The 27,465-nt window shown below is 35.3% G+C and overlaps 1 protein-coding gene across 1 annotated transcript in view; it reads right to left on the bottom strand.

Moving 5' to 3' along the window:
- Positions 1 to 26,797, bottom strand: part of EMC2 (ER membrane protein complex subunit 2) — a 47,968-nt gene extending 21,171 nt beyond the window's left edge. Inside the window, exons 1-5 of the mRNA XM_065902957.1 lie at positions 26,710 to 26,797; positions 19,952 to 20,065; positions 19,343 to 19,407; positions 16,754 to 16,839; positions 8,594 to 8,651 (exon numbers count right to left, since the gene is read on the bottom strand). Coding sequence (XP_065759029.1) covers positions 8,594 to 8,651; positions 16,754 to 16,839; positions 19,343 to 19,407; positions 19,952 to 20,065; positions 26,710 to 26,749 — 363 coding nt within the window. The 5' untranslated portion in view covers positions 26,750 to 26,797. The remainder of the gene's footprint in view (positions 1 to 8,593; positions 8,652 to 16,753; positions 16,840 to 19,342; positions 19,408 to 19,951; positions 20,066 to 26,709) is intronic.
- Between the last annotated feature and the right edge of the window lie 668 nt (positions 26,798 to 27,465).

Here is a 27,465-nt window from a genome sequence, read left to right as displayed (position 1 = left end):
GGTTTCGTGGAAAGGTAGACTTTCTGAAAAACTGAAAGTCAAAAAACATCAGAGAAAATTAAGAGACTTACAATAAATAAAACCAAGCACCATATTTATAATAATAGTGATAATAATATTTTGGTAATGAAAAAAATGACACCTCTGTTAAAAATATATATCCTGATTATATGGCTCATATTGAAGGCCTACCACAATGCCTGCCACATAGTAAGCAATATTTTTTAAAATAATTTTACTATTTAGAACAATGAAAGGACCATAATAAATACAAGAAGTCTCAATTTATAAAGAATTCAGAAGGAAAGTAAAAGTAAAGTTCTAAAAGTAACTTGTCCCAGTCCTTATAGGATCTTTATCAGTTAAAATGATTTTGTACTGATGCCGTGAAACCTGTTGAAAATATTGCATTCAAATTCCATAAATAAGAGGCAAAAAGTCAAACTATAAACATGAATAGGAACCAGTACTTCTATAGTCATAGTAAGAGATGTGGTATGAACACTGTAATGGACATCATTATTCACAAATGAGTTTCATTTTTTAAAAAATACACCTCATACTAACTTTTTCTCAGTGATTTGACAACAGAATCATGTCTCTACTGTTGAACACACACCAAAGTTTTAGGACAGTAGCATTTTGTAGAATACTGTTTACAAAGCATTACCAGTGTTTCATAGATAATTAATATTTTTAAATGCCTTTAAAAAAAAATTAAAAAGCCTTTCATGAATGGAAAACAAGAGGTTTCAACAACCTAAATCCATCAAAAGAGCAAGGATGAGAAGTAGGATCTCAAATTTCTCATTACCATTCTAGACTCATTACTCAGAGTTCCTGAGAAAAACTGAGATATTACAAATTAACTTGTTACTATTATTCTGAATCATGGATATTTGTAGTAGGTGGAATACCACAATTTTAAAATAATGTAAAACAAAAAAACTTTTTTTTTTAACGATCTATTTTAAAAACCAAGAGTTTTCCACCTAACAAACACTTCAGTGAAGTATAAGCAAAGATTTTAAATATAAGGTTTTATTAACCAATTTGGGAAATATGCTCCCAAATTTCTACTATATAAGCAATATACTGTTAAACCACTCTAAACCTAAGATACAGTATCCTATCTCCTAGTATTCTAAGGTTAAAGGCAAACTTTTAAGTAGTAACTATTCAACTATACAAAATCAGTCTTCTTAATGAAACTACACATGACAGTTTAAAGAAAAACCTACATGGCAATCAGTATCATACAGGCAACAATATATCATTAATTCACACACAACAGTCCTTCTACAGAAAAATAATATAACATTTTGGAAAACAAAAAACTTCACTTATCATGATCATTTAAAAAGACTACTAAGCAGGGATTTCATTTCCAGCCAAGATGAAGTAACAGGGAGCAGTTTTATCCTCTTGCCTGAAAATACCAACTGTAGTTATATATAAATATATATGTAACAACTATTTTTAAGGCAGAGGACAACAGGCAAAAAAAAAAAAAAAAAAAAAAAGAAGAGATGATTCCTGACGGGCAGAAACAAACAAGGTGAGCCCTATTTTTATTGCCCTGGTTCACTGTTTTGAGTTTCAAGGGTGCTGTGCAAGAAAAGAAAACTGGGTTGAGCCCAGATGAAGCCATGAGTTCAGAAAGCATTCAAGAGTCCAAGAAGATCAAACATGTTAGAGTTCATGGGGCAGAGTATAGGAAAAGAAAAAAAAAATATACAAGACTCTAAAGAGATTTCCCTTGAATCTCCAGGGTTCCCCTTAAGTACTCAGTACTTAATGTACTGATCGGTGCACGTGTACGAGAATACTGATCCCCTGGAGTAGTGAGTAGTACTGATCAGTACTGATCATATGTATGTGTACGAGGAAACGTTAAATGCCAAGAAAAGATCTAAAAGAAACATTTAGGGGGAAAAGTGCCCCAGAGCTCACACAAGTCTGGGAACAGTGTCTTTTTCTACCAGCCGGACTGGAAAATGCCATGATTCCTAGGACAGTGGATAGAGTACTAAGATGGACCTATTGGGGAATAATTAGTCCCAGGATAAACAATGTTCTGGGCCTATCTCACAAAGACCCAAAAGGATAAAATTGTTTCTAATTTAATTATATCCTACAAGAAAGAATATTTATATATATTCATATATATATATGAATACAAAAATCAGAAGGGGCAAAGACAACTTTAGACGATGATGATTCTGTTCACTACCTTAATTGTGGTGATGGTTTCACAGGTGTATACAATTGTCAAAATTTATCAAATTATACACCTTAAATATGTGCAGTCTATTATACATTAATCATATGCCAAAATAGTTTAAATACCATTAGACTAAACATTGAGTCTTAACTATTTATCAATTTCCATTTATATTTCTTTCTCACATTTTTTTTTCACATCTTATGAACTATGCCAATGTTTTGAATTCTTCTGAATTTCTTGTTTAGATCGACCTTTGTAAAGTCAGTTTAAGTCAAAAATGAAAACTGCTCCACATTTTACAAGCAATCTTAATAATGGAGTCAGGATTTCTACTGTAAAATATGAAATGCCAAAAAGTTCTTATGATCATAAATTGTTACATACCTCTATAACATTATCTACTATAGTTAGCTATCAATTTTTTCCTAAAAGACATCTTACAACTTCAAAAAAAAAAATAGGCCACACAGGGCAAGAACCTAGAAAAGGATTAAAGGACTAAGGTCTACCAGTTAAGTACAATGCAGAGCAACCCCTTCCTCAGATGTTGAGACCCAGAAAGACCACTGGCAACAGAGGGAAAGCAGAATTCCAGGTTCTTTTGCTTCCAAGGTTTATTCCATGACCCTGGGAAATATGGCCTTCTAAAAGCATCTTCACACTTGGCAGAGAGGCAATTACATCTAATTCCAAAATAAGGGTCATGGCATAAGCCTTAGAGGCAGTGGTCTTTCTGGGTCTCAACATCTGGGGTAGAAGGAGTTCTAGGTTGTTCTTTACCAGTAAGCCACCTTAGAGTCCCATAATCTCTGGCCTAAGACAGAACAGTCTCCAAATTACATAATTCATCTCTTTTTACCCCTTTCAAACCATCTCCCACATTACTGACAGTTATCTTTAAAACAAAAAATCTGGTGGTACTTTGCCAATCAAATTTTACTTCATGCTCCATTTTCTAAGAATTAAAATTCTGTTATACTCAATATCATGTAATAACCTATAAAGGAATAATCTACAAAAAAAAGTCAACTTACTATTCTGATACCTGAAACAAAAAGAACATTGCAAATTAACCACAAATTAAAACAAGAAGAAATTAAAAAAAAATACTGATAATGCAGAAAAAAAAAACTCTGAAGTATAACATACCAGGTTGTTCACAAATATAGAACTTCTTGTACTGCTAATCACTCAGGACAATGAACCAACTAAAAGATATAAAATATTGCCCCTTAAAGCCCTAGCCTTCCTCAGTGGTTAATCAGTGGTGAAGAAGGGGTAGGTTAAACCTATGCAGAGCGCTAGAACCATGCTCTCTTCAACAAGACTAGAAATGAAATTTCATGAAATAACTGCATTAAAGAAGGCAGTTCAAAAAGAAAAAGGTAAGTGGCCTTTTAAGCATATTAAAAGATACTCAGAATCTCTCATAATGCAAATTATATATTTAACTAATTACATTGACAAAGGTTAAAAATGAAAAAAAGCTGATAATACACCATGTGGGAGGACACTGGGAAAGCAGCACTCTCATATACCATGTGAGTGAGTACAGATGACTAAAACGCTTTTGTGGAGGGAAATTAGGCAGTATCTTTTAACTGTTAAGATACATGGATCTCCTGACTCAGATTTCACTTCTAGGAATCTATTCTACAAATGACAGGCACTGCAACACTGCTTCTGGGAGGAACGTATCAGATACCAAAGGGACTTAACTAGTTCAAGAAAGTTTTTCATCAAAACAAGGATTATACATCCATATACTACAATGCGATGCAGCGACTTAAAGGATGAGATAAAGGATGTGCTGACACAGACTTAGGTAGAGTTTGGGGCTTCCCAGGGAGCTCAGTGATAAAGAATCCACCTACCAATGCAGAAGATGCAAGAGATACAGTTCAGCAGGAGTGGGAGGGAGGAAAGGGAGAGATTAAAAAAAAAAAAAGAAGAGACACAGGTTCAATCCCGGGTTGGAAAGATCCCCTGGAAAAGCGAAGGGTAACCCACTCTGGTATTCTTGCCTGAAAACTGTTATGGACAGAGGAGCTGGACACAACTGAGCACTTTCACTTAAGAGGTAGAGTATGCCACCATCTGCATTTCCAACCATTCTCCCTATCAAAAGGGACACATACACATACACACACGCATAAAGACCTATTTGTGTGTGCATGAGAAAAAAATTTCTGGAAACATTCTTAAGAGACATTTGCCTAAGTGAAGGAGGGCTTGAGATCTGGGATGGGAGGACTTATTTTTCAACATATATGCTAGTACTGTTTGCAATTTTTAACATGCGTACATACTACTTTTTTCAAAAGAGCATTTCACAATTTTTAAAAAATAGATGAGATGACCCATTTTAGCAACCTCCCTAAATTTGAAAGTTCCACTTCACTTTTTTCTTTTCTCCCAAGGTAGGTCGTGTACTTTAATAATGCTAAGGTTTACTCATTGCATCATGGAATATGATGTCTTTCCTCAGCCCGTCATCTGTCTTAGTTAAGCCAAACTCAACCATCAAGGCCTACAAGGCTCAGAAATACTGTAGCAAATCACCAAAGAATCAGGATTTAGCAAGTCTATTTCAAGGTCTACAATCTGTTAAGTATATCTTGCTACCTCTCTAAACCAAAGTCAAGGATGATGTCTAAATCATCCTTCTAGTCTCTATACCAAGCACATAGCAAGCACTCAACAAATATTTTTTGAAAGAATAATGAATGCATATGAGAGGGAAAGAGAGTTCCCTAAAACTTTAATGAATAACCTCATTTTTATACTGGATATCCAGGAATACAGGAGCACAAGATCGACAAAAGAGTCATAGAGTCAGTGTTAGACAATGCAAAGCCCTACAATATAAAAGCTTGAATTATAACTATGGATATAACCATGAAACTTCTACACAGTAACATTAATGTTTCAGTTCAGTTTAGTCGCTCAGTCGTGTCTGACTCTTTGTGACCCCATGGACTGCAGCACGACAGGCCTTCCTCTCCATCGCCAACACCCGGATTTTACTCAAACTCTTGTCCATTGAGTCGTGATGCCATCCAGCCATCTCATCCTCTGTCATTCCCTTCTTCTCCTGCCTTCAATCTTTCCCAGCATCAGGATCTTTTCAAATGAATCAGTTCCTTGCATCAGGGGGCCAAAGTATTGGAGTTTCAGCTTCAGCATCAATCCTTCCAACGAATATTCAGGACTGATTTCCTTTAGGATGGACTGGTTGGGATCTCTTTGCAGTCCAAGGGACTCTCAAGAGTCTTCTCCAACACCACAGTTCCAAAGCATCAATTCTTCAGCTCTCAGCATTCTTTAAGACCAACTCTCACATCCATACATGACTACTATAAAAACCATGGTTTTGACTAGATGGAACTTTGTCAGCAAAGTAATGTCTCTGCTTTTTAATATGCTTTTTAGGTTGTTCATAACTTTTTCCCCAAGAAGCAAGCATCTTTTAATTTCATGGGTGCAGTCACCATCTGCAGTGATTTTAGAGTCCAAAAAAATAAAGTCTGTCACTGTTTCCACTGCTTCCCCATCTATTTCCCATGAAGTGATGCGACCAGATGCCATGATCTTAGGTTTCTGAATGTTGAACTTTAAGCCAACTTTTTCACTCTCCTCTTTCACTTTCATCAAGAGGCTTTTTAGTTCTTCTTCACTTTCTACCATAAGGGTGGTGTCATCTGCATATCTGAGGTTATTGCTATCTCTCCCAGCAATTTTGATTCCAGCTTGTGCTTCATCCAGCCCAGCACTTCTCATGATGTACTATGCATATAAGTTAAATAAGCAGGGTGAAAATATACAGCCTTGACGTATTCCTTTCCCTATCTTGAACCAGTCTGTTGTTACATGTGCAGTTACATGTCTGTTGTTACATGTCCAGTTCTAACTGTTGCTTCCTGACCTGTGAACAGATATCTCAACAGGCAGGTCAGGTGGTCTGGTATTCCCTTCTCCTTAAGAATTTTCCAGAGTTTGTTGTGATTCACACAGTCAAAGGCGTTGGCACAGTCAATAAAGCAGAAGCAGATGTTTTTCTGGAACTCTTGCTTTCTTGACAATCCAACGGATGTTGTCAATTTGATCTCTGGTTCCTCTGCCTTTTCTAAATCCAGCTTCAACATCTGGAAGTTCATGGTTCACATACTTTGAAGCCTGGCTTGGAGAATTTTGAGCATTACTTTGCTACCATTTGAGATGAGTACAATTGTGTGGTAGTTTGAGCATTCTTTGGCATTGCCTTTCTTTGGGATTGGAATAAAAACAGACCTTTTCCAGTCCTGTGGTCACTGCTGAGTTTTCCAAATTTGCTGGCATATTGAGTACAGCACTTTCACAGCTTCAGCTTTTAGGACTTGAAATAGCTCAATTGGAATTCCATCACCTCCACTAGCTTTGTTTATAGTGATGCTTCCTAAGGCCCACTTGACTTCACATTCCAGGATGTCTGGCTTTAGGTGAGTGATCACACCATCGTGATTATCTGGGTCGTGAAGATCTTTTTTGTTCAATCCTTCTGTGTATTCTTGCCACCTCTTCTTAATATCTTCTGCTTCTGTTAGGTCCATACCATTTCTGTCCTTCTTGTGCCCATTTTTGCATGAAAAAGTTTCCTTGATATCTCTAATTTTCTTGAAGAGATCTCTAGTCTTTCCCATTCTACTGTTTTCCTCTATTTCTTTGCATTGATCACTGAGGAAGACTTTCATATCTCTCCCTGCTATTCTTTGGAACTCTGCATTCAAATAGGTATATCTTTCCTTTTTTCCTTTGCCTTTTGCTTCTCTTTTATTCACAGCTGTTTGTAAGGGCTCCTCAGACAACCATTTTGCCTTTTTGCATTTCTTTTCCTTGGGGATGGTCTTGATCTCTGCCTCCTGTACAATGTCATGAACCTCCATCCACAGTTCTTTAGGCACTCTGTCTGTACTGTTTAATGTAAGTAAAGTCTTCCCCTACCAGACTTTATTAGTTGTAGGCCTTATATGGCTTTGTTGTTCTCCCTTAATGTCTACCACAGTGCTTTCTATGGATATGGTAACAGAAATACTGTGTTTATTTTTAGTAACACCAACACTTTGGTGGCTCCTGACAGATACTCAAATAAATATTTCCAGAAGGACAGAAGGGACTGAGGGAAGATTAGATAAAAATAATATTTGATGAAAGAATAATACATCTAACAAAGCTGAATTCAGTCACTTTGTTCTAGAATGTTTACCTAACAACCAAATGATTTAGTTACTACCCCCTCAGATAACCTGAGGGGAGCCAACTCATAAAACATGGAAAGTACTACAAAGGCAGGATAATATTTAGTTACATATTATCTTAGAACCTGTAGTGAACTAATTTCTTTGAAATATGCCCAACTTAAACTGACACAGAAATATTTGACTTCTAATTCAAAAAATACATTACAAACTACTGATTTTTAAACTAGCATGAAAAAATTACATGAAACAAGTTTTTCAGAAATCTGGTATCATATTTTCAATATATGGCTGCAAAAAAAAAATGAATACCTTTTAAAACTGTGGTGAAATCTTACAGCTGAAATAAGTACATGAGAAAATCTTTAGGAAAAGAAAAATGGTGCTTTTTATAAGGGATTGTTTTATTAAAACAGAGAGCAACATATTAGGATAAATAAAAGATTATTAAATTTTTTTCGATTTTAACTTTTTAGATATTTGGGATATCTAAATTAACTGCTTTTTAATAATACATAAGCTTGCAGTTGTCAAAACTTTTCCCTGAATTTCTATATTCTGAGAATCCTTACCATTTAAATATCTACAAAACACCTAGGAAGTTTACAGAGAAAATTTCCCTGGGTTGGGATTATATTAAAAGAAATAATCTAAGCCATTATACCAATATAGTAAACTAAAATGTTCTTGATATTTAATAATTTTTTTTTCTACCAGGACATTTTTAGAACAGGTAATACTACCAAAAAGCCTTTCATTAATTAATTCCATACATTAATTACTGAGATGACATCTTTCACTTTTCAATAAGACAACTAAAACATAACTACCCAAACAAGTTAGTATTTAATGAACTTCTAAATATTGCAGAAACTGTAAGTTCTGACAGGTGTTTGTTTTTACAAGCACATAAAATTTATTCTATCTAAATTTTAACTAGCTGCTTTCTAATAAGAGATCTTGTAAGTCAAATTTAACTGAAGAGTTAAAACCTACTTTTTTTTAAAGTGACCCATCATGAGATATTTCAAATAACAAAATATGTTTCCATGTGTATTTTTCCATTATTTCTAAAATAATTTCACTTCTTAACACAGAATTAACTGATCTTCAGGACAACCAGCTAACTTACAGTGTTAGTTGGATCTTCTTGTAAAATTCGATCATATAGCTGAATAGCATCATCATATCTATTTAAAAAGAAAAAGAAAAATCAAGAATCATTACCTTAAAATTTAATGACAAATAGTAAATACAGAAAAAGATTAAACTGAAAAGACTTTATAAGTATTTACAATTACTACTAAGAATATTCTGACCTTCACATAACAGTAAGTTTGATACAATGTCATTTTCTAAACAAAAAAAAATCATAAATAAAATATTTATAGAAAAACTTACTTCAAAAACATACTGATTTGACTTGGTCTAAATACAAAGGTAAAAACTACAGCTCAAAGAGATACCTCTGTGGTCCCAGTTACACCCAGAATTACAGCAAATAAAGTATTTTTTTTTTTAAGTTTAATTTTAACAAATATTTTCACAAGGAAATGATCTAAATATTTTTTTTCTTAGTTGCTAAGTCATGTCTGATTCTTTTGTGACCCCATGGACTGTAGACTGCCAGGCTCCTCTGTCCATGGGATTTCCCAGTCAAGAATATGGCAGTGGGTTGCCATTTCCTTCTGCAGGGGATCTTCCCAACCCAAGGATCAAATTCATGCTTCGCAGGGGAATTCTTTACTACTGAGCCACCTGAGAAGCCCCAATCTATGTGTTAATTCTCCTTTAATAAATATTTATGAGAGTTTTTCTTTTCTTAGCTGGTACAGTTCAATTCATTAAGCACCTATTAAGGAATTCCCTGTTGGCTTAGTCAGTAAAGACTCTGCCTGCCGTGCAGGAGACCTGGGTTCGATCCCTGGGTTGGTAAGATCCCCTGGAGAAGGAAATGGCAACCCACTCTGGTCTTGCCTGGAAAATCCCATGCACATGGACCAGGAGCCCACTGGGCTACAGCCTATAGGGTCGCAAGAGTTGGACACAACTTAGCGACCAAACCAAGTATGTACACATAATATACTTTGTTGGGTTACAACCTCATATCAGTTTAGTTCAGTTCAGTCATTCAGTTGTGTCCAACTCTTTGCGACCCCATGGAATGCAGCATGCCAGACTTCCCTGTCCATCACCAACTCCTGGAGATTGATCAAACTCATGTCCATCAAGTCACTGTGCTATTCAACCATCTCATCCTCTGTTATCCCCTTCTCCTCCTGCCTTCAGTCGTTCCCAGAATCAGGGTCTTTTCCAGTGAGTCAGTTCTTCGCATTAGGTGGCCAAAGTATTGGAGCTTCAGTTTCAGCATCAGTCTTTCCAATGAATATTTAGGACTGATTTCTTTCAAGACTGACTGGTTTGACCTCCTTGCAGTCTAAGGGATTCTCAAGAGTCTTTTCCTTTTATTTTTTTTTTCATTTATTTTTATTAGTTGGAGGCTAATTACTTTACAATATTGTAGTGGATTTTGTCATACATTGACATGAATCAGCCATGGAGTTACATGTATTCCCCATCTCGATCCCCCCTCCCACCTCCTTCTCCACCCGATTCCTCTGGGTCTTCCCAGTGCACCAGGCCCGAGCACTTGTCTCATGCATCCAACCTGGGCTGGTGATCTGTTTCACTATAGATAATATACATGCTGTTCTCTTGAAACATCCCACCCTCGCCTTCTCCCACAGAGTCCAAAAGTCTGTTCTGTACATCTGTGTCTCTTTTTCTGTTTTGCATATAGGGTTATCATAAAGGGGAAAAGTTCCTAATACTTCAAAAAATAAAAAAAATTAAAAAAAATAAATGAAGCATTCTATACAAGTAAAAAATAAATAAATAAATAAAAATAAATGAAGCATTCTATACAAGTAAAACAAAAGTCTTTCCAACTCCATAGTTCATAATCTCACATGGGAAACAACATATTTATCAAGTGAAAAAATAATCAAATATGACAGGATAAAACTAAGAAGCCAAGATTAACACTGTATGATAGTGAATCAAAAGGAGTGATACATCAGAAATCACATAAAGCACTTTATCTAACAATACACTCCTATATATGGTAATCTTATTTGGAGTATAAGGAGATAGTTAAGTGATTCTGAAATTCTTTCCTAACCATATCCATATCCCCCAACTCCCTTCCAATCAATTTCTTCACTTCCATATAAGATCTTTAGAGAAAGCAAAAATCCATGTTTAAAAACTTTTATAGCAGTGTTTATAAAACTAGGGACAGCAGATATACTCTTGAGATCTATTCTTAAGTTCTCTATGATAATTTTTTAAGTTTTTCTCTTAATGATACTTAACACATAGAATATTCTATATCATCACATGACACATCCTTTAATCGAACATTGCCCCACAATTTTAATGATCAAGACTGTATTTGTGATTACAGTCATGTCAATAGATAAGAATATTTTAACTAATGGTAGCAGACTACTGAGAAAATTAAAAGCAGGCTTAATTTTTAAATGTGATTATACCATGCAAAGGCCAAACAGCATCACTACATCCTAAGTTAATCAGAGTTAGCAATAGCTCAGAAAAAGAAAATCACTTTAGAAATCAAATACATGGTAATATTTGATTATAGGTATGCTAGCCTCACAAGAATCTGCAACCACAGAAAACAGAAAATAAAATCATTAAATAATAATAAAACAAAACAATAAAGTATATAAACAAGGGCAAAAATTAATGCTAAAAAGCACTGGTTCTCACAAGACAAAGTACATAAGAATCACCTGGGGATCTTCTTCCTCGTATATAACCTCTGGGAAATATAATGGAAATGACAGAGGAAAATAGGAAACCATTCATTTCATTAATACAATGATACTAATAATGTGAATTCTTAAGATTTTTGAGTCTTTTTGGTATTTTATTAGAAAACCTACATTGTCTTTATAGTTTGAAAACTATATACATAAGGCATTAATAGTTTTACATTCGAACATATTTAAGTTATAATTTTAAAAAAATAATTTATGTAAAAACTGGGTGTGATGATTAATTTTCTGTGTCAATCATGGGGTGCCCAGATCAAATATTATTTCTGGGTATGTCTAAAGGTGTTTCCAGATGAGATTAGCATTTCAATTCATGTACTTAGTAAAACAGACTGCCTTCCCCAATGTGGTGGCCACCATTCAATCCCTTGAGGGCCTAAACAGAACAAGGAGGAATTCATCTCCTTTTACTGCCTCACACTCCTAAAGCTGGGACATTTTATCTCACCTTCTCCGGCCTTCAGACTTCAAACTGAAATTTACACCATCAGCTCCCCTGGTTCTCAGGCCTTCAGACCTGGTCTCAGACTGAATTACAGTACCAGCTTTCCTGGGTCTCCAGGTCAAAAACAGTAGATCTTGGGACTTCTCAGCCTCCATATCTGCCTCATAGTAAATCTCCATTATGCACACCCATGCGCGCAGACACACACACACACATCTCATTGGTTCTCTTTCTCTAGAGAATCCTGATTAATACACTGAAGGTCCATAAAAATTTATCTTGAGTCAACAACATTCTCAAATCTACCTGTCTACTGTCCTGCATTACTCCCCTGATTGATTTCAGACATGTCAGTACAGTGAAGACTAGGCAACTACGTACTTTTTAAATGTCACAGATAATTCTAATTCACACAATCATGTATGAAAATGGTTAAAGGTCCTATGTAACAAAAACACATAAACAACCACTCTTTCTGGAAAAATAGTAAAATCTTACTAGGTAAAATGATATGAGTTTCAATTAAAGTATAAAGGCTTAAAGAAACTAGAGTTCGCTAGAAACTTGAGTTAATACTTAAGAATAAATTATTACGACCATATTAATTTTTTGTATGATTGGAAAGAAGGTAGAGAAATGATCTCTATTAAAGTGTGTTAAAAAGATAATCTGAAAAATCATTCATCTTAGACTCTGGGATGTGTTTTGTTATTCATATATTTCAAGAATGGTCTAGGAATTCATACTATTTGAAGTAAAAAAAAAAAAAAAAAAGTGCTAATAGAATAGAATACTGATTCAGGAGCAATCCTTTGCAGATTTCTTCCATTCTGCTCTCTGATACAAAATTATTTTCTGCTAACTGCAATACTATTTTATTTATCCATGCCCTTTGCTTACTAACAGAGAAGATCCAAAGATATTAAAATACACATAGATAAAACAGATAAGCCAAAGTCAAGGAATAAGAGAGTTAAGAGAAATTGTATCAATAAATCTTGCAAGAAAAAAACTACAAGTGAAGTACAAGTAAACCCTGTCTCACCTAAAGCACCAAGTTAAAAAGGTAAGAACCAACAACCTGACTATAAAATGAATATAAAAACTTAAGAGAAAAAAAAAAAACTTGAGACTGAGAATAGACAAAATAATCTTTAAAAAAAAAAAAGGACAAAGTTGAAGGACACCCCCCCCAATTTTAGAACTACTACAAAGCTACAATATCATTATTGGATTCAACACAGTGTGGTATACAATAAACATATATATTGATGGAAAAGAACTCAAAGCCTAGAAATAAACCGTAACATAATTAACATTCAACTGATTTAATTGCCCAAGACAATTCAATGGGGAATGTAGTTTTTTCTGGTGCTAGGACAACCAGATATCTACAAAAGAAAGAATAGAGTTGGACACCTGCTTCATACCATAAAAAATATTAACTCAAAATTTGTCAATGATCTCAGTGTAAAAATCCAAATTATAAAACACTTAGAAGAAAATAGGTGTAATTTTTGTGACCTTGAATTAGGCAGTGGTTTCTAGAAATAATACCCAAATGATAAGCAACAAAAGAAACAGTGAACTTAATTTTTTAAAAAATGTTTTGCAATCAATGGACATCACTGAACAAGTGAAAGACAAGCCGAGTAATGCAAGAAAATTTTTGCAAATCAAATATATGTGATAAAAGACCTGCATCTAGACTATATATAAAGACCTCTTACAACTAAATAATAAAAAGACATAAATTAATCCATTTAAAAACAGAAAACATGAACAGACATTTCTTCAAAGAACATATATAAATGTCCAAAAACCGCATGAAAAGATACTCAGATTTCTGGTTCCTGTTCTGGCACATAAAGACTGGAAATCATCACTCCTATCCTCACAAGAAAAAGATAAACATACCAAACCAACTACTCGTAGATCCATCAGACAATTAAACTTACAGGGAAAGCCACTGCATCCAAAACTGCCAGACAGATGAAGACAATCAACACTTATGCCATCAAACGCTGTTACAAGTAACAAACAGTGAAGTTGCAGGATACAAAATCAATATACAAAAATCTGTTGTGTTACAATACACTAATAAGAATCTTATTGGAAAGAGAAATTAAGAAAACAATCCCATTTATAACTGCATAAAAAAGAATAAAACACCTAGAAATAATTTAATCAGAGTTGAAAGCCCTATATATTGCAAATTTAAGATACTGATGAAAGAAACTGATACAGATAAATGAGATGACAGCTCATGCTCAAGAATTGGAAGAATTAATATTGGTAAAATATCCATAGTATCCAAAGAAATCTATAGATTCTGTGCAATTCTTAAAATCCCAATGGCATTTCACAAAGAAATAGAACAAAACAATCCTAAAATTTGTATAGAATCACAAAAGATCTCATATAGCCAAAGTAATCATGAGCAAGAAAAACAAAGATGAAGGGATCAAGCTATCTGATTTCAGACTATATTACAAAACTATATTAATCAAAACAATATGGTACTGACATAAAAACAGACACATAGACCAATGGAACAGAACAGAGAGCCCACACATATATGGTCAATTAGTTCACAACAAAGAAGCTAAGAATATACAATAGGAAAAAACCACTCTCTTCAATAAGTGATGTTGGAAAACTAAACAGCTGAGTGAAACTGGACCTCCGTCTTTACACCACATAGAAAAACTCAAAACTGGATTAAAGAGCTGAACAGAAGATCCGAAACCATAAAACCCCTGGAAGAAAACATAGGTGGTAGGCTCCCTGACATCAGTATTGGTGATTTTTTGAATTTCACATAAAAAGCAAAGTTAACAAAAGCAAAAGTTAACAAGTGGGACTACATCAAACTAAAAAGCTTCTGCACAGCAAAGGAAAACATCAACACAATGAAAAGGCAACCTATGGAATGGGAGAAAACATTTGCAAATCATATCTAATAAGAGGCTAACAGCCAAAATATTATAAGAGCTTATATAATTCAATAGCAAAAATAAAAAAGCAATCTAAGTAAAAAGGAGCAGAGGAATTGAATATACATCTTCCTAAAGAAGACACACAAATACATGAAAAGGTGCTCAACATCAGTAATCATCAGGGAAATAAAAATTAAAACCACAATGTGATATCATCTCATACCTGTTAGAATGACTATTATCAAAAAAACAAAACATACCAAGTCTTGGTGAGGATGTGGAAAAAAGGGAACTGCATTGTAGACGGAATGTAAATTGACACAATCACTATGGAAAACAGTATAAAGGTTCCTCAAAAAATTAAACACAGAACTACCATTTGATAAAGTCAATTCTAATTTAGGGTATTCACTCAAAGGAAATAAAATCACTAACTTGAAAAGATATCTGAAGCCCCATGTTCACTGCAGAAATATTTACACTAGCCAAGGCATGGAAATAACAGAAGTGTTTATCAATAGATAAATAGATAAAGAAATCTGACCCTTGAACAATGCAGTAATCAGGGAAGCCTATATCACAGTTGAAATTCCATAAATAATACATAATAACTTAAATGTAGGTTTAAAAACCAAACCTACATCAAGTTGAAATTCCATATATATATATATATATATAAAACTTAGAATAGGCTCTCCATATACTTGGTCCTTCCTTCGTCAAGATTCTACATACAGATTCAACAACTACACACTGTGCAGCACTGTAATATTTACTATAAAAAAAAAAATTTATGTATTAAGTGGACCCACACGATTCAAACCCATGCTGTTCAAAGTTTAACTGTATATATTAACACAATGTAATATTAGCCATAAAAAGGAAAGAAATTCTGCCATTTATGACAACCTGGATGAACCTTAAGGGCATTATGCTAAGTGTAGTAAGTCAGACCAAGAAAGATAAATACTATGTGATCTCACCTACATGTAGAATCAAAGAGAACATGAACTCATAGCTACATAGAACAGATTAGTGGTTGTCAGAGGAGGGGATGGGGATTGGGAGAAATGGGTGAAGGTGGTCAAAAGGTATAAACTTCCAGTTATAAATTAAATCCTGGGACATACTACAACATGGTTTATTATAGCTAACAATACTGTGTTGTATAATTAAAAGTTGCTAACAGAGTAAATCTTAAACATTCTTATAAGAAAATAAAAATTTATAACTATAATGACGAATGTTCAACTTATTATGGTAATCATTTCACAATATACATACACATTTATCAAACTGTTATGCTATACACCTGAAACTAATATAATGTTATATATCAATTACAGGCTTCCCTGGTGGCTCAGTAGGTAAAGAAAGAATCCTGCAATGAGGGAGATCTGGGTTCCATCCCTGGGTTGGGAAGATCCCCTGGAGGAGGGCATGGCAATCCACTCCAGTGGGTTGCTTGAAGAATCCCCATGGACAGAGGAGCCTGGCCGACTGCAGTTCATGGGGTCACAAAGATTCGAACATGACTGAACATATTTTCCCCTTAGTCTTAGTCCCTGTATCAATTATATCTCAATTAAAAAAAAATATATATATATAGTAGTTTCTATATTTTGAGTGCCTATGAGGGCACTATACATATATCATTACTAATTCTCAAAACAACCCTGACAAGCTGGTAATATTCTTGTTTTACAGAGGAATAAGACTGAAAAAACTTAAAACAGGTTAAATAATTTTCCAGGTCAAAAGATAATAAATCCTTAGTAACAGGATATGAAGTCAGTTCTTAATCCAAAGCATGATCCCATTCCACGAGGCCAAAGATGATAAATGGATTCCTCTCTTATGTCAAATTCTATCTAATGGGAATAACTTGGAGGATTGATGCTGAGAAGTACTCTGACACTATTCTGAAGCTGAGCAGCAAAAGATCTTGCATAATTAATGATGCTGCCACTGGTGCAGGAGGACCTAAATTTAAGACCCCATGTTTGCCATTTGAAAACAGGATCACACTATATGCAAGATTCAGTTACCTCTCCATGGCTTCAAATCTCATGCCCGTTAGTCTCTTGACTCTGTGACTTCCAGGGAACTGTCTTCTCAACTCCTGAAGACAAAACTAAAAAGAAAAAAAATTATAAAAAGACCTGAAGGACAGTAATTACACGACATATACTAAATGATTTTTAAGGAATGCCTTTCATAGTCTTCAGTGTATCTTCTTAAATAATTTCATTACTGAGATCTAATGACATAAGTGAAATTAATCAGTAATGAAAAATGGAGTGAAAGAACAACTGTGAATTTACAGTGAGGACAACAATGAGTTCTCAGAAACTAGTCAAACTCTTAACTAAGAAAATGAGATTATGGGGGCCACTAAGCCATGAAATTAAAAGACGCTCACTCCTTGGAAGGAAACTTATGGTCAACCTAGATAGCATATTACAAAGCAGAGACATTACTTTGCCAACAAAGGTCCCTCTGGTCAAGGCTATGGTTTTTCCAGTGGTCATGTATGGATATGAGAGTTGGACTATGAGGAAAGCTGAGCGCCGAAGAATTGATGCTTTTGAACTGTGGTGTTGGTGAAGACTCGAGAGTCCCTTGGACTGCAAGGAGATCCAACCAGTCCATCCTAAAGGAGATCAGTCCTGGGTGTTCATTGGAAGGACTGATGCTGAAGCTGAAACTCCAATACTTTGGCCATCTCATGCGAAGAGTTGACTCATTGGAAAAGACCCTGATACTGGGAGGGAGTGGTGGCAGGAGAAGGGGACGACAGAGGATGAGATGGCTGGATTGCATCACCGAGTCGATGGACATGAGTTTGAGTAAACTCCAGAAGTTGGCGATGGACAGGGAGGCCTGACGTGCTGCGATTCATGGGGTCACAAAGAGTAGGACACGACTGAGCAACTGAACTGAACTGAATGAGTCTTTGAATACTACTATATCACTCCTCCTTAAAAACTGCTTCCATAATGAATCAAGCCCACCTTAACTAACTACAACAGTTTCCTGGCCTTTTCTTCCTAACTACTGCATAAGCATTCTCTAGATAAAAATTAAGCTCTTTGGCAGTACTCTGAAGTCTCGATCAAATATTATTAACACTTTAATTTTGCCTTGTTCAAATCATATATTAATCAATCACCTTGTCAGAACACTTGTCCTGATTTAGGCCCATAAAATACAGACAAAATATCAATGGAGTACCAATCTTCCTTTGGCAGATATTCATAATTTACCCATCAACTCAACTAAACAAATAATCAAATATTTATTCAGCATGAGGGATTATAAGAGTCTTAGAAATGTTAAGGATGATAAAAATGATCCTTTCTAGTTCCCCAAATCATAAGTGATTAAAAATGCATTTAACTAATGAACAGATTATTAATAAGAAAATAAGTTTTAATATGATTTGGCAGTATAGTTTCAAAGTCTGTGTCTGTAAATTCTATAATAAGAAAAATATTCAAGTTAATTAAAACAGAAAGTGAAGTTCAATTAGTTCTGTGATATCATGCAAAACTCATAGTACTTGTTCAGTAAAGCTAACTGTGCTGAAATTCTGAACCATTAAAAAAAACACTGTTACCAAAAAAGTTATCTACTCACTTGATCTCCTACTTTATCAAATAGCATTTTGCTATACAAAAAATTATTTCAAAATTTCCAGCAAAAAATAAGCTGCCACCTCTGTTGTTGTTCAAAAGACTATGTCTCATAGGTTTTAAAGGTAATACAAATGTTTTGTGGAATATTTTTTATCATGGGCAACTCCACCAGAATTAAATGTACTACTAACACAAATTACAATGAAAAGGACAATGCCAATTAGACTTGTATATGTTCTTCAGGTATTTCTACTCTCTGGTATTGTTTTTTTTGTATTTTCTTGGCTTATGAGGAAGCAGCATGAAGGAGCACTTAAGAGGTCAGGATTACAAAACATAAACCACTGCTTCCTGATTTATACAATAAATATAGTGATACTATCAAACAAATCAAATTAAGAAATAATTATATAGATCAAATAAAGCATGTAAAATAAAAATGATGTAAAGCATTTAGAATAGTGCCTAGCATATGAGTGTTCAAAAATATAGCTATTATTATTTTACTTTAAAATTAATTAAAATTAAATTAAAAATTACTTTCATAATGCATCAGGCCCCACTTAAATACCTGGTATGAGTATTTTAAGTCATGTTCTGTACATGTTAGGATTTTCTAATAATTTTAAGATATACATTTAAAATATCTCAAAACAATATTTAATGTTATGTAAAACATAAGTCATTTAACAACCCAAAAGACAAATCTGTTTTAAACTATATGTTTATTTTTAACTCTATAATATAGTATAAACCACCTATTAAGTAAAATACCTTCACCAACTAATTTAACCTTTGCAGTGAAACTGGGACACTAAATATCTACTTTTCAGGATTGTTAAAAAGATATAAAAATATGATGTGTCCTAAAGTACCTAGTCAGTCCTACCAACTCAAGAGTAGCACTAAAAAACAGCTACAGAAAGCATTCACTACAAGCCACATACTGCTTATACATAATTCACGAAGGAAATTAAATATAAAATAAAATATACTCACCAATGCCAAGTCATCCCGACCATAGTCGAGGGCTGCAATCATCACCTGTTCATATATGATCCAAACTAAACACACAAACAGGAAAAAACTGAATTTAATATAAAAATCTCACAACAGAAATTAGATAATGAATTCTTCCTGCTTCTGATATTTTAAAGAACATTATTTACAACTGAAAAGTGATTTATTATATTACATCTGGAATTAAGGAAAAAGTGTCCTGATATTTTTAGCAATGCATAATATATTAATATCTTACCAGGTTAAAAAAAATTCAATTATTTAATACCTTTCCTGTTTTAAAAGATTCATTATGAAATACATTTTTGATCTGCCCAGAACTACAGCCTTGTGAGCTTTAAAACAAAAATGCCTATTTGATAGCTTCACTACTACCAATAATGATAAGCCCTTCTAAAAATAAAAGTTATCATTCGGAAAAAAAAAAAAAAGAAAAAGTTATCATTCAGCATTCCTGAGAAGTGTTTTAAACAATAATAAATCATGGATTGATATTAACAGCAGAAAAATCATAATGACAGGATTTAAAAAAATAAACTGTAAATGAAACATGTGCTGAGCATGAACATAATAGATTTAAAAACTTACTATCATCTCCAAGCTTAGAAGCATATTCACTAATTAATTCCTCTCCAACTTCCACAATTTGCTCACTATTTCGTGAGTTTTCTTCTCTCCATTTTCTCATTTTATCTCGCATTTCTGAAAAAAATAAGCTTGCAATTATATATACAAATTATTTGATTAATTTCAAACAAGTTGACAAGATGAAGTCAACTCTTTAAGTAAAGAAATTACACTCACAGTAATGTAAAATCTGTGGTGTCTCAAATTTCATAAAGTGGAAAATCAATTTAACAAGAGCAACAGATCCTTTAGAAGACTGAAATTGCAACTGATATTACAGCTATCTTTACTGTATGGCATGGATCCTCTATCCCTTCAGGCAACTATGGATCATGCTTTTTTGAGGTTACAATGTTCAGAATTTGATAAAAGTTATGGATGATTTTTTCAGAACAATGAATAATGTTACACACTGAACTCTCAAAAAATTCAAAGTGCTCCACTGACTCAAGAATATAAAATTTTCACAATCAGGGTATCACATTAGGCTATCAACCTTGAAGGAATATTTATCACAAAACTCCCTTAAAAACATTACTACAACAATCCATATAACATACAAAAATACACAATTACATAAGGAAATCAACACAGAAAAATTAGGACAAAGGAAATTTTTGCTTATATATAAAGAATAAAATGAATAATGTAAAGTAAGGCCAAAGGCACTAGCAAATAACGAAAGTTGAGAGAGCAATTTTGCATGTTTTAATACAATAGGGAACTCTGGAATTTCAGAGAACAGCATTTTGATAAAAGCAGAAATAATAACTAAGAGTGGGAGAGTACCTAATCCAGAAAAAAGATCCCTTTTTTATATAGTTAAGGTAGAATAAACGGTCCAATTCACCAGTTACATACATGCTTTCTACTCTTACCTCTGAAAAATCTTACATATTCATATAAAGTTACCTTCTTCCTTCTACTGACACACATGTTGTATAGATTTAAATAACTGACTTAAGTTGTTATTGAATGTTATTGAATACATGAGTTAAATTATCAATAACAATATGCTATTCTTCTAGAGAATAAATAAAAGAGAAGCACATGGGATTTTCACTACTTTTATATGTACTATCTTGGTCCCTACAGTTCAAAGTCTACAAAAGAAAACAAAAATAATCATAAGATGAAAATAGACCCTACCTGAATTTACAAAAAAATGGTCTTAGAAAATCATGAATTAACAAGCGGGGACATTACTTTGCCAACAAAGGTCCCTCTAATCAAAGCTATGGTTTTTCCAGCAGTCATGTATGGGTGAGAGTTGGACTATAAAAAAAGCTGAGGGCCAAAGAATTGATGCTTTTGAACTGTGGTGTTGGAAAAGACTCTTGAGAGTCCCTTGGACTGCAAGGAGATCCAACCAGTTCATCCTAAAAAAAATCAGTCCTATATATTCATTGGAAGGACTGATGCTGAAGCTAAAACTCCAATACTTTGGCCACCTGATGTGAAGAGCTGACTCATCTGAAAAGACCCTGATGCTGGGAAAGATTGAAGGCAGGAGGAGATGGGGACGACAGAAGATGAGATGGTTGGATGGCATCACCAACATGATGGACATGAGTTTGAGTAAGTTCCAGGAGTTGGTAATGGACAGGGAAGCCTGGAGTGCTACAGTCCATGGGGTCACAAAGAGTTGGACATGACTGAGCAACTGAACTGAATTCCTTCTACTGAGAACCTACAAATGAGCTTAACTCATTCTACACAGGAAGTAAATTAAACTGAATCTTAAAGACTGAAGAAGAATTGAGCAGGCAAACAAAAAAGTAAGTTATTCATACCCCACAGTTTAAGGGCTCAGTCTCATAAGACTGCTCCCATTTCAGAAACCAATACAAGCCCCTATACCGTAACTATCATCTGAAGTTCACACTCTTTGTTGACCTGGCAGATTATTTTAAAACAGGAAGAGTCTTGGGAATATAAATTTAGTGTTTTACAGATCTGTTTCACAAAACTACACTCCTTGCCCGTACCCTGCAATGTCCTTTAAGACACTGTACAATTCCTTTCCATAAACTAGAGACTAAATGGGAAAAACTGGTCCCATCTCCTTTTTAGTCAAATTTCTCACTTATCCACTTACCAATAGTATTCAACTTTCCATTCCTACTTATTCATAACCAAGGTATATAAACGGGAAATCCCTGACTTAAATCATTCCCCTTTCACCTACTGTCATGTCCCCCATGACTTCTACTTAATCATTCAAAAATATATTAATACATTATTTTTATAACATTCTAGAAACAGTGAAAAAAGAATCAACCCATGTGCCTAAGAAGTCAACAAGTTAACAGACAAGCTGTAGACAACCACAAAATAATGTGATAAAAGACAGTGGTTATGCTCAGAGCACTAAGAAAGCAAGGTGAGGGGATGATTAATTCCACCTGACAAGGAGAAAGGTTAAGGAAGACACCTGTGATAAGTGAAACAAGCCCTAAGGATTAAAGAGAGTTTGTTAGATGAAGTCTATAGCAAAGAGCATGAACCATGGTAGACAGATAAGAGTACCTAATGTGCTAAGGGACTGGGAAATTGCCCAACACACCTAGATTAGGGGGAGAGGGCAAAGGAAAGGAGTTTCTTCAGGACATTGCAAAATGGAGCTCAGGTTAATTCTTCATTTACATAACCTATTACAGGGGTGGAGAACATGTTTCTCTGTCAAAGACTTCTCCTAAAAGACCCTAAAAAAAAACCTGAAGCTTCAGTCACCAGAAGAGGAAAAATTAAGAGAGCAGGGTAAAATAGGGAAGAACAAACCTGACTCCATATTTGATCTACTCCGTTTAGTTTAACCTTTGTATGCTGTTGCTCATTATAAGTTAAGGAAAAAAGCTGCATAATGGGAACAGTGCCTGGTGCAAAGTACTTACATGTTTGACATGTTATTTAGCATATAGACTAATACAGTAATCAGAGGGAGGTGTGGATGATTACCTACAGAAGGCATTAAATCTTTTTAAAGCTCTTTGAAACTGATGAAACCTCTGAACCAACTTTTCCCAGAAATATGTACATGTTTAAAAACACATTTAGGGATGTTCAAGTGGGAGGGGCCACAGGTAAACCTACGGCTGTTTCATGTTGATATTTGGTAGAAACCAATCCTTCAATTAAAAACAAATACATTTTTAAAAATAAAAATAAATAAAGAGAAAAAAACACATACATTCAATTTTGCATATAATTTAAGGGCACTCACAGACCACATAACATCTATGTCTGCATCAGTCAGGAGTCTATTGAACTCAGGATTAATCACCACCAATAACAGATGAAGAAGAGGGCTAAGGAAAGGGCCACTGAGGACATCAAAAATTAAGGAGCAAACGGATGTAGAGAATGTAGCAAAGTTCTGAAAAATAATAAGAGAGCCTAATGTTATTAAGAAACCAACAAAAGAATTTTTCAGAGGGAATGATCTGCAATGACAAATGTAGTATAGATGTACAAAATAGATACATTAGACTGGGGATTAGATCACTAGAAATTCTACTGAACTAATAGAGTATTGAAACCAATTTGTGGTTATTTGACTGAATAAAGAGAAGTAGAGACAGTGAGTATATACAACTAAAATCCCCTCAAACATTTTCAATAAATATTTTTTCAAACACTCATTCAATGCCAATTATAGGCCAGGCTTTGTGCTAGGCATCCTACCCATACTCTGCCCAAATACCCTATTCTCAAGAGACCTGACTTGACTACACCCTCCTTCAACTCTTTCCCACCTCCAAATTCCTCCATATATTTAATAGTCATCATCAGTAACTTTCAACTGGCTGAATAAATAAACCATATACCTACGTTTTTGCAGAACCCAATAATGACTAAGAGAGTTTCAGTATACATGTCTTTTATAAATATGTGATAAATTTTCCTATTACAAAAATCACACTAGTCTTTGAACTAACAATTTCCATTACTTAAATTAATGATGATATTCAATGGAATTCTTAAGACACAAGTCTTAAGACACTCCCTCCTTTCAGCAAAAAACTGAAACAAAAAAACTACCCCTGACGGTCTTCCCATCACCCTCTTGTTACCCTAAGTCTCTGAAAGAAAAATCTATAATATTTTTTCCTATAAGTGCCCTAAAATGCAATTTTAATTCTACTCATTAATTACAAATGAGCAAATGGTATACTGTTAAGTGAGTTGTCTAAGATACTAAAAAATCATTCCTACACTAAAAAAATGACTTATAGTCAGTCTTATTTGTGATGATCTGTTAACATTCTTATATATATGTATGTGTATATATATAATTTAGTCACACCAGGTCTTAGTTGCATCACACAGAATCTTCTCTTTTTTTAAGTTGGATATGCAGGATCTTTGGGGCTTTTTTTTTCTTTTGATAGTGGCTGGTGGAATCTTTAGATGCAGCATGTTCACTCTTAGATGAGGTTCATCAATAGTTCCCTGATCAGAGATCAAATCTGGATCCATGGCATTGGGATCACAGAGTCTTGGCCACTGGATCACCAGGGAAGTCCCTAATGTTCATTTTAATCCTACTAATAATTCAGTTAGTCAACAGATTACTGAGTTCCTCCAGTACCTCACGCTCTAGAACAAGAAAGGCTCTGGCCCTCTCTTCATTCTAGGAGAGACAAAATTTTTACATGTAACACAATAGGCTAAGTATTTCAATAGTATACATAGTTAAATAGTATACATATTTAGTATATATGTATAATAGTATATATGTATAATAGTATACACATTATACATATTACATATACATATTTAAATAGTATACATACATAGACCAAGGGTAAATTTTGTTGCTTTTGTTGTCTTTTTCAAACTTTCAGGTTGGGATAGGAATAGGAGGGGGTGAGGGGTGAAGTCGGGAGGGGGGTGGGAAAGGCTCTCTGAAGTATGTATGTGACTTTTGAGGGGAATTCTAAGAAATGATAGAGTATAATGGGTAAGAGTATAAGACTAGAACAAAGAGGTAAGAACACTTCCATCGGAAGGAATAGCTTATGTCCAGTCTTAAGACAAGAGGAATATTGCACATAGGGAATTCAACAAAAGCCAGTATGGCCAGATCAGAGAGTAACCCGAAAAGTAACTTAAGATAAAGCTGATGACACAGGCAGGAGCCAGATCATTTTTTTAATATGTTACTTAATAGTTTATAAGCACTTCAACATATTTTTTCCCTTTTGTTCCTCAACAGACCTGGGAAGTAATTATTTACTCATCTAAGTAATTATGTCACTCATCTTTAGAATGTCCAGAGGGTTAAGGTCTAAGCTACTCAGTTAAATCACCTCAACTGCATCTACTCATTTCCTGTGCGTCTACACATGATATTATCATCTAAGAAATTTATGTTGAACATACCTTCAAAATAGCACTTTCAAAAAAACCATGAACTATTTGAAACATTTTTTAAAAGCATTAAAAATAATAGCCACATAGCTACTGAAGGAATATATCCTGACACATGCCTTTTAAAACTACGTTTTTACAAGTTTATCTTTCTCCATCAGATTATGAACTCCCTAAAGGTAGGGGCTGTGTGTTACTTAATTGGGTATCTTCAAGATCTAGCACTGAGAACTTAATACTTTAATATAACAGATTGTCCAATACGGGTAGAAACACGGTGGTTCACAGTATGCTAGAGGCCACAAAACCAATAATAAATCACTGAATTAGTTCCAGGATAAAGGAATTTTACCTTTTCCCATTATTGTTTGCAACTTTCAATATTGGAGAGATTTACTCGACACTGAACAACCAATACAACTCTCAGCCCACGCGTTATCAGGCGTTTTTTAATAAAATATTTAAATAACATCATTGAGATATCCGAACAAACAAGCTACTGAAGTCTACTGTGAAACGCTGGAAATATAAATTTCAATTACACAAATTCCATGCCTTAGAGAAACTCAAGGTTCTTTTCTTCAGCATGCACACCTCTCACTCAAGATTTTAAGAAGGGACAATCTCTTTCAGAATTGGTTCAAAGTTTGACTGCTTCCAAATTTAAAGACAAACTCCACCTCAGATTAAACAAGAATTTATTCCAGCTTTAGAAAAGGAATTACTGACAGGGAATAAGAAGCAAGTTGGGTCGTGTGTGTAAATTCGTCTTGAGGGGAGTGGGACAGGAGGATCAGTTTAAAAGGGGGGAATCAGAAACCCAGTTTTGAAGAGAAGGGAATGTAAACTAGCAGGGAAAAGAATCAGATATGTTTACGGGTTTTCCACACAATTTACTACACAGAGTTGTACCCCTTACAGAGCATTTGAAAGCCCTTTACAGGCCCTGGATATCTCGGCTGCAAACACGCTTCAGCGGGCAGCGAGAGCTGCCTCCTCTGCGCCGCCCAGCAGCCACAGGAAAAGTGTGACAGCCCCAGATCCCGGTTGCCTTATAGAGGAAGCTGCCCTTGGCCGTTGGATGGGCGCGGTGGTAGGCCGGTTGGTCAGTCAGTCTACCAACCCAAGCGGTGACGACCACCGCAGACTTCAGTCACAGGCCGAGCCAAGGAAGGGGTGAGCCTCCACCTCCACCTCAGTCAGCTAACTACCTCAGCTATCACCTCAGCTCGGCCGAGCCAGAGCCGAAGAGAGATCGGAGAATCCAGGTCTCCGAGGCCAGCAGGTACTCCCGAGCCGCTTCCTGCGGCTTTCGGTCTCTCCGCGGCCACCCCGCCCTCAGTTACCTTCCCAAGTGACATCGTATAGCTCTGACACCTTCGCCATCTTCTCAGACCCAGATGGCGGCCGGGCGAGGGGGCGGGGAGACTTGGTCACGCGACACGATACCAGGCAGTGGCGAATTACGATACCACTTTTCATTGGCCGAGGGAGCGAAGGGGGCGGGATCCGTTGCGCACGTGCACGCGGCTCTGACTAGGGGCAGTCGGGGAACTGGGCGGGGCGAGCTGGGAGGCGGAGCGAACTGGGAGGCGTGCGGCGCGCTGGGACTGTGAGGACACCCTGGCGGAGCCGCTAGAGTCGGCTTGTCTTGAGGTGTGTGTTTTACCATGACTTAACAAAAGCTGGGTTGTTTTCTTTCTTTCTTTTTTTATGTATGCCATCCCCGGTTTCTCATTTTTTTCTACATGAGTGCTTCATTCTCTACTCACTCCCTAATCAGTACCTTATTCTCTTCATGACCTGCTGCAGTGCAGCATTCAGCTCGAATCTCTCATCTGTGCCCAGCTTTACTCCGTCCGTGAAGGGATTTGCCTCGATTTCTTTTTTAATGTTCGGCAGAACTAATACACTTCAAAAAATGTTCGTTAAATCTGTTTGAGGAACTAAGCAGGGCTCTGTGTTTGCACCTTATGCCTCTGTGGCCGAGGACTTAATGTTCACACGGAAGGGCATCGTGCCAAGCTAAACCCTTAGTTAACGCTGCCCGTGCGTCACTGGTCTGCTTGCCACTCTAGATTTGAAACTCCATAGAAGCAGCC

This window comes from Muntiacus reevesi, chromosome 12 (genome assembly GCF_963930625.1).
Source record: "Muntiacus reevesi chromosome 12, mMunRee1.1, whole genome shotgun sequence".
Classification (NCBI taxonomy): domain Eukaryota; kingdom Metazoa; phylum Chordata; class Mammalia; order Artiodactyla; family Cervidae; genus Muntiacus; species Muntiacus reevesi.
This window is presented reverse-complemented; position numbering and strand designations above follow the sequence as displayed.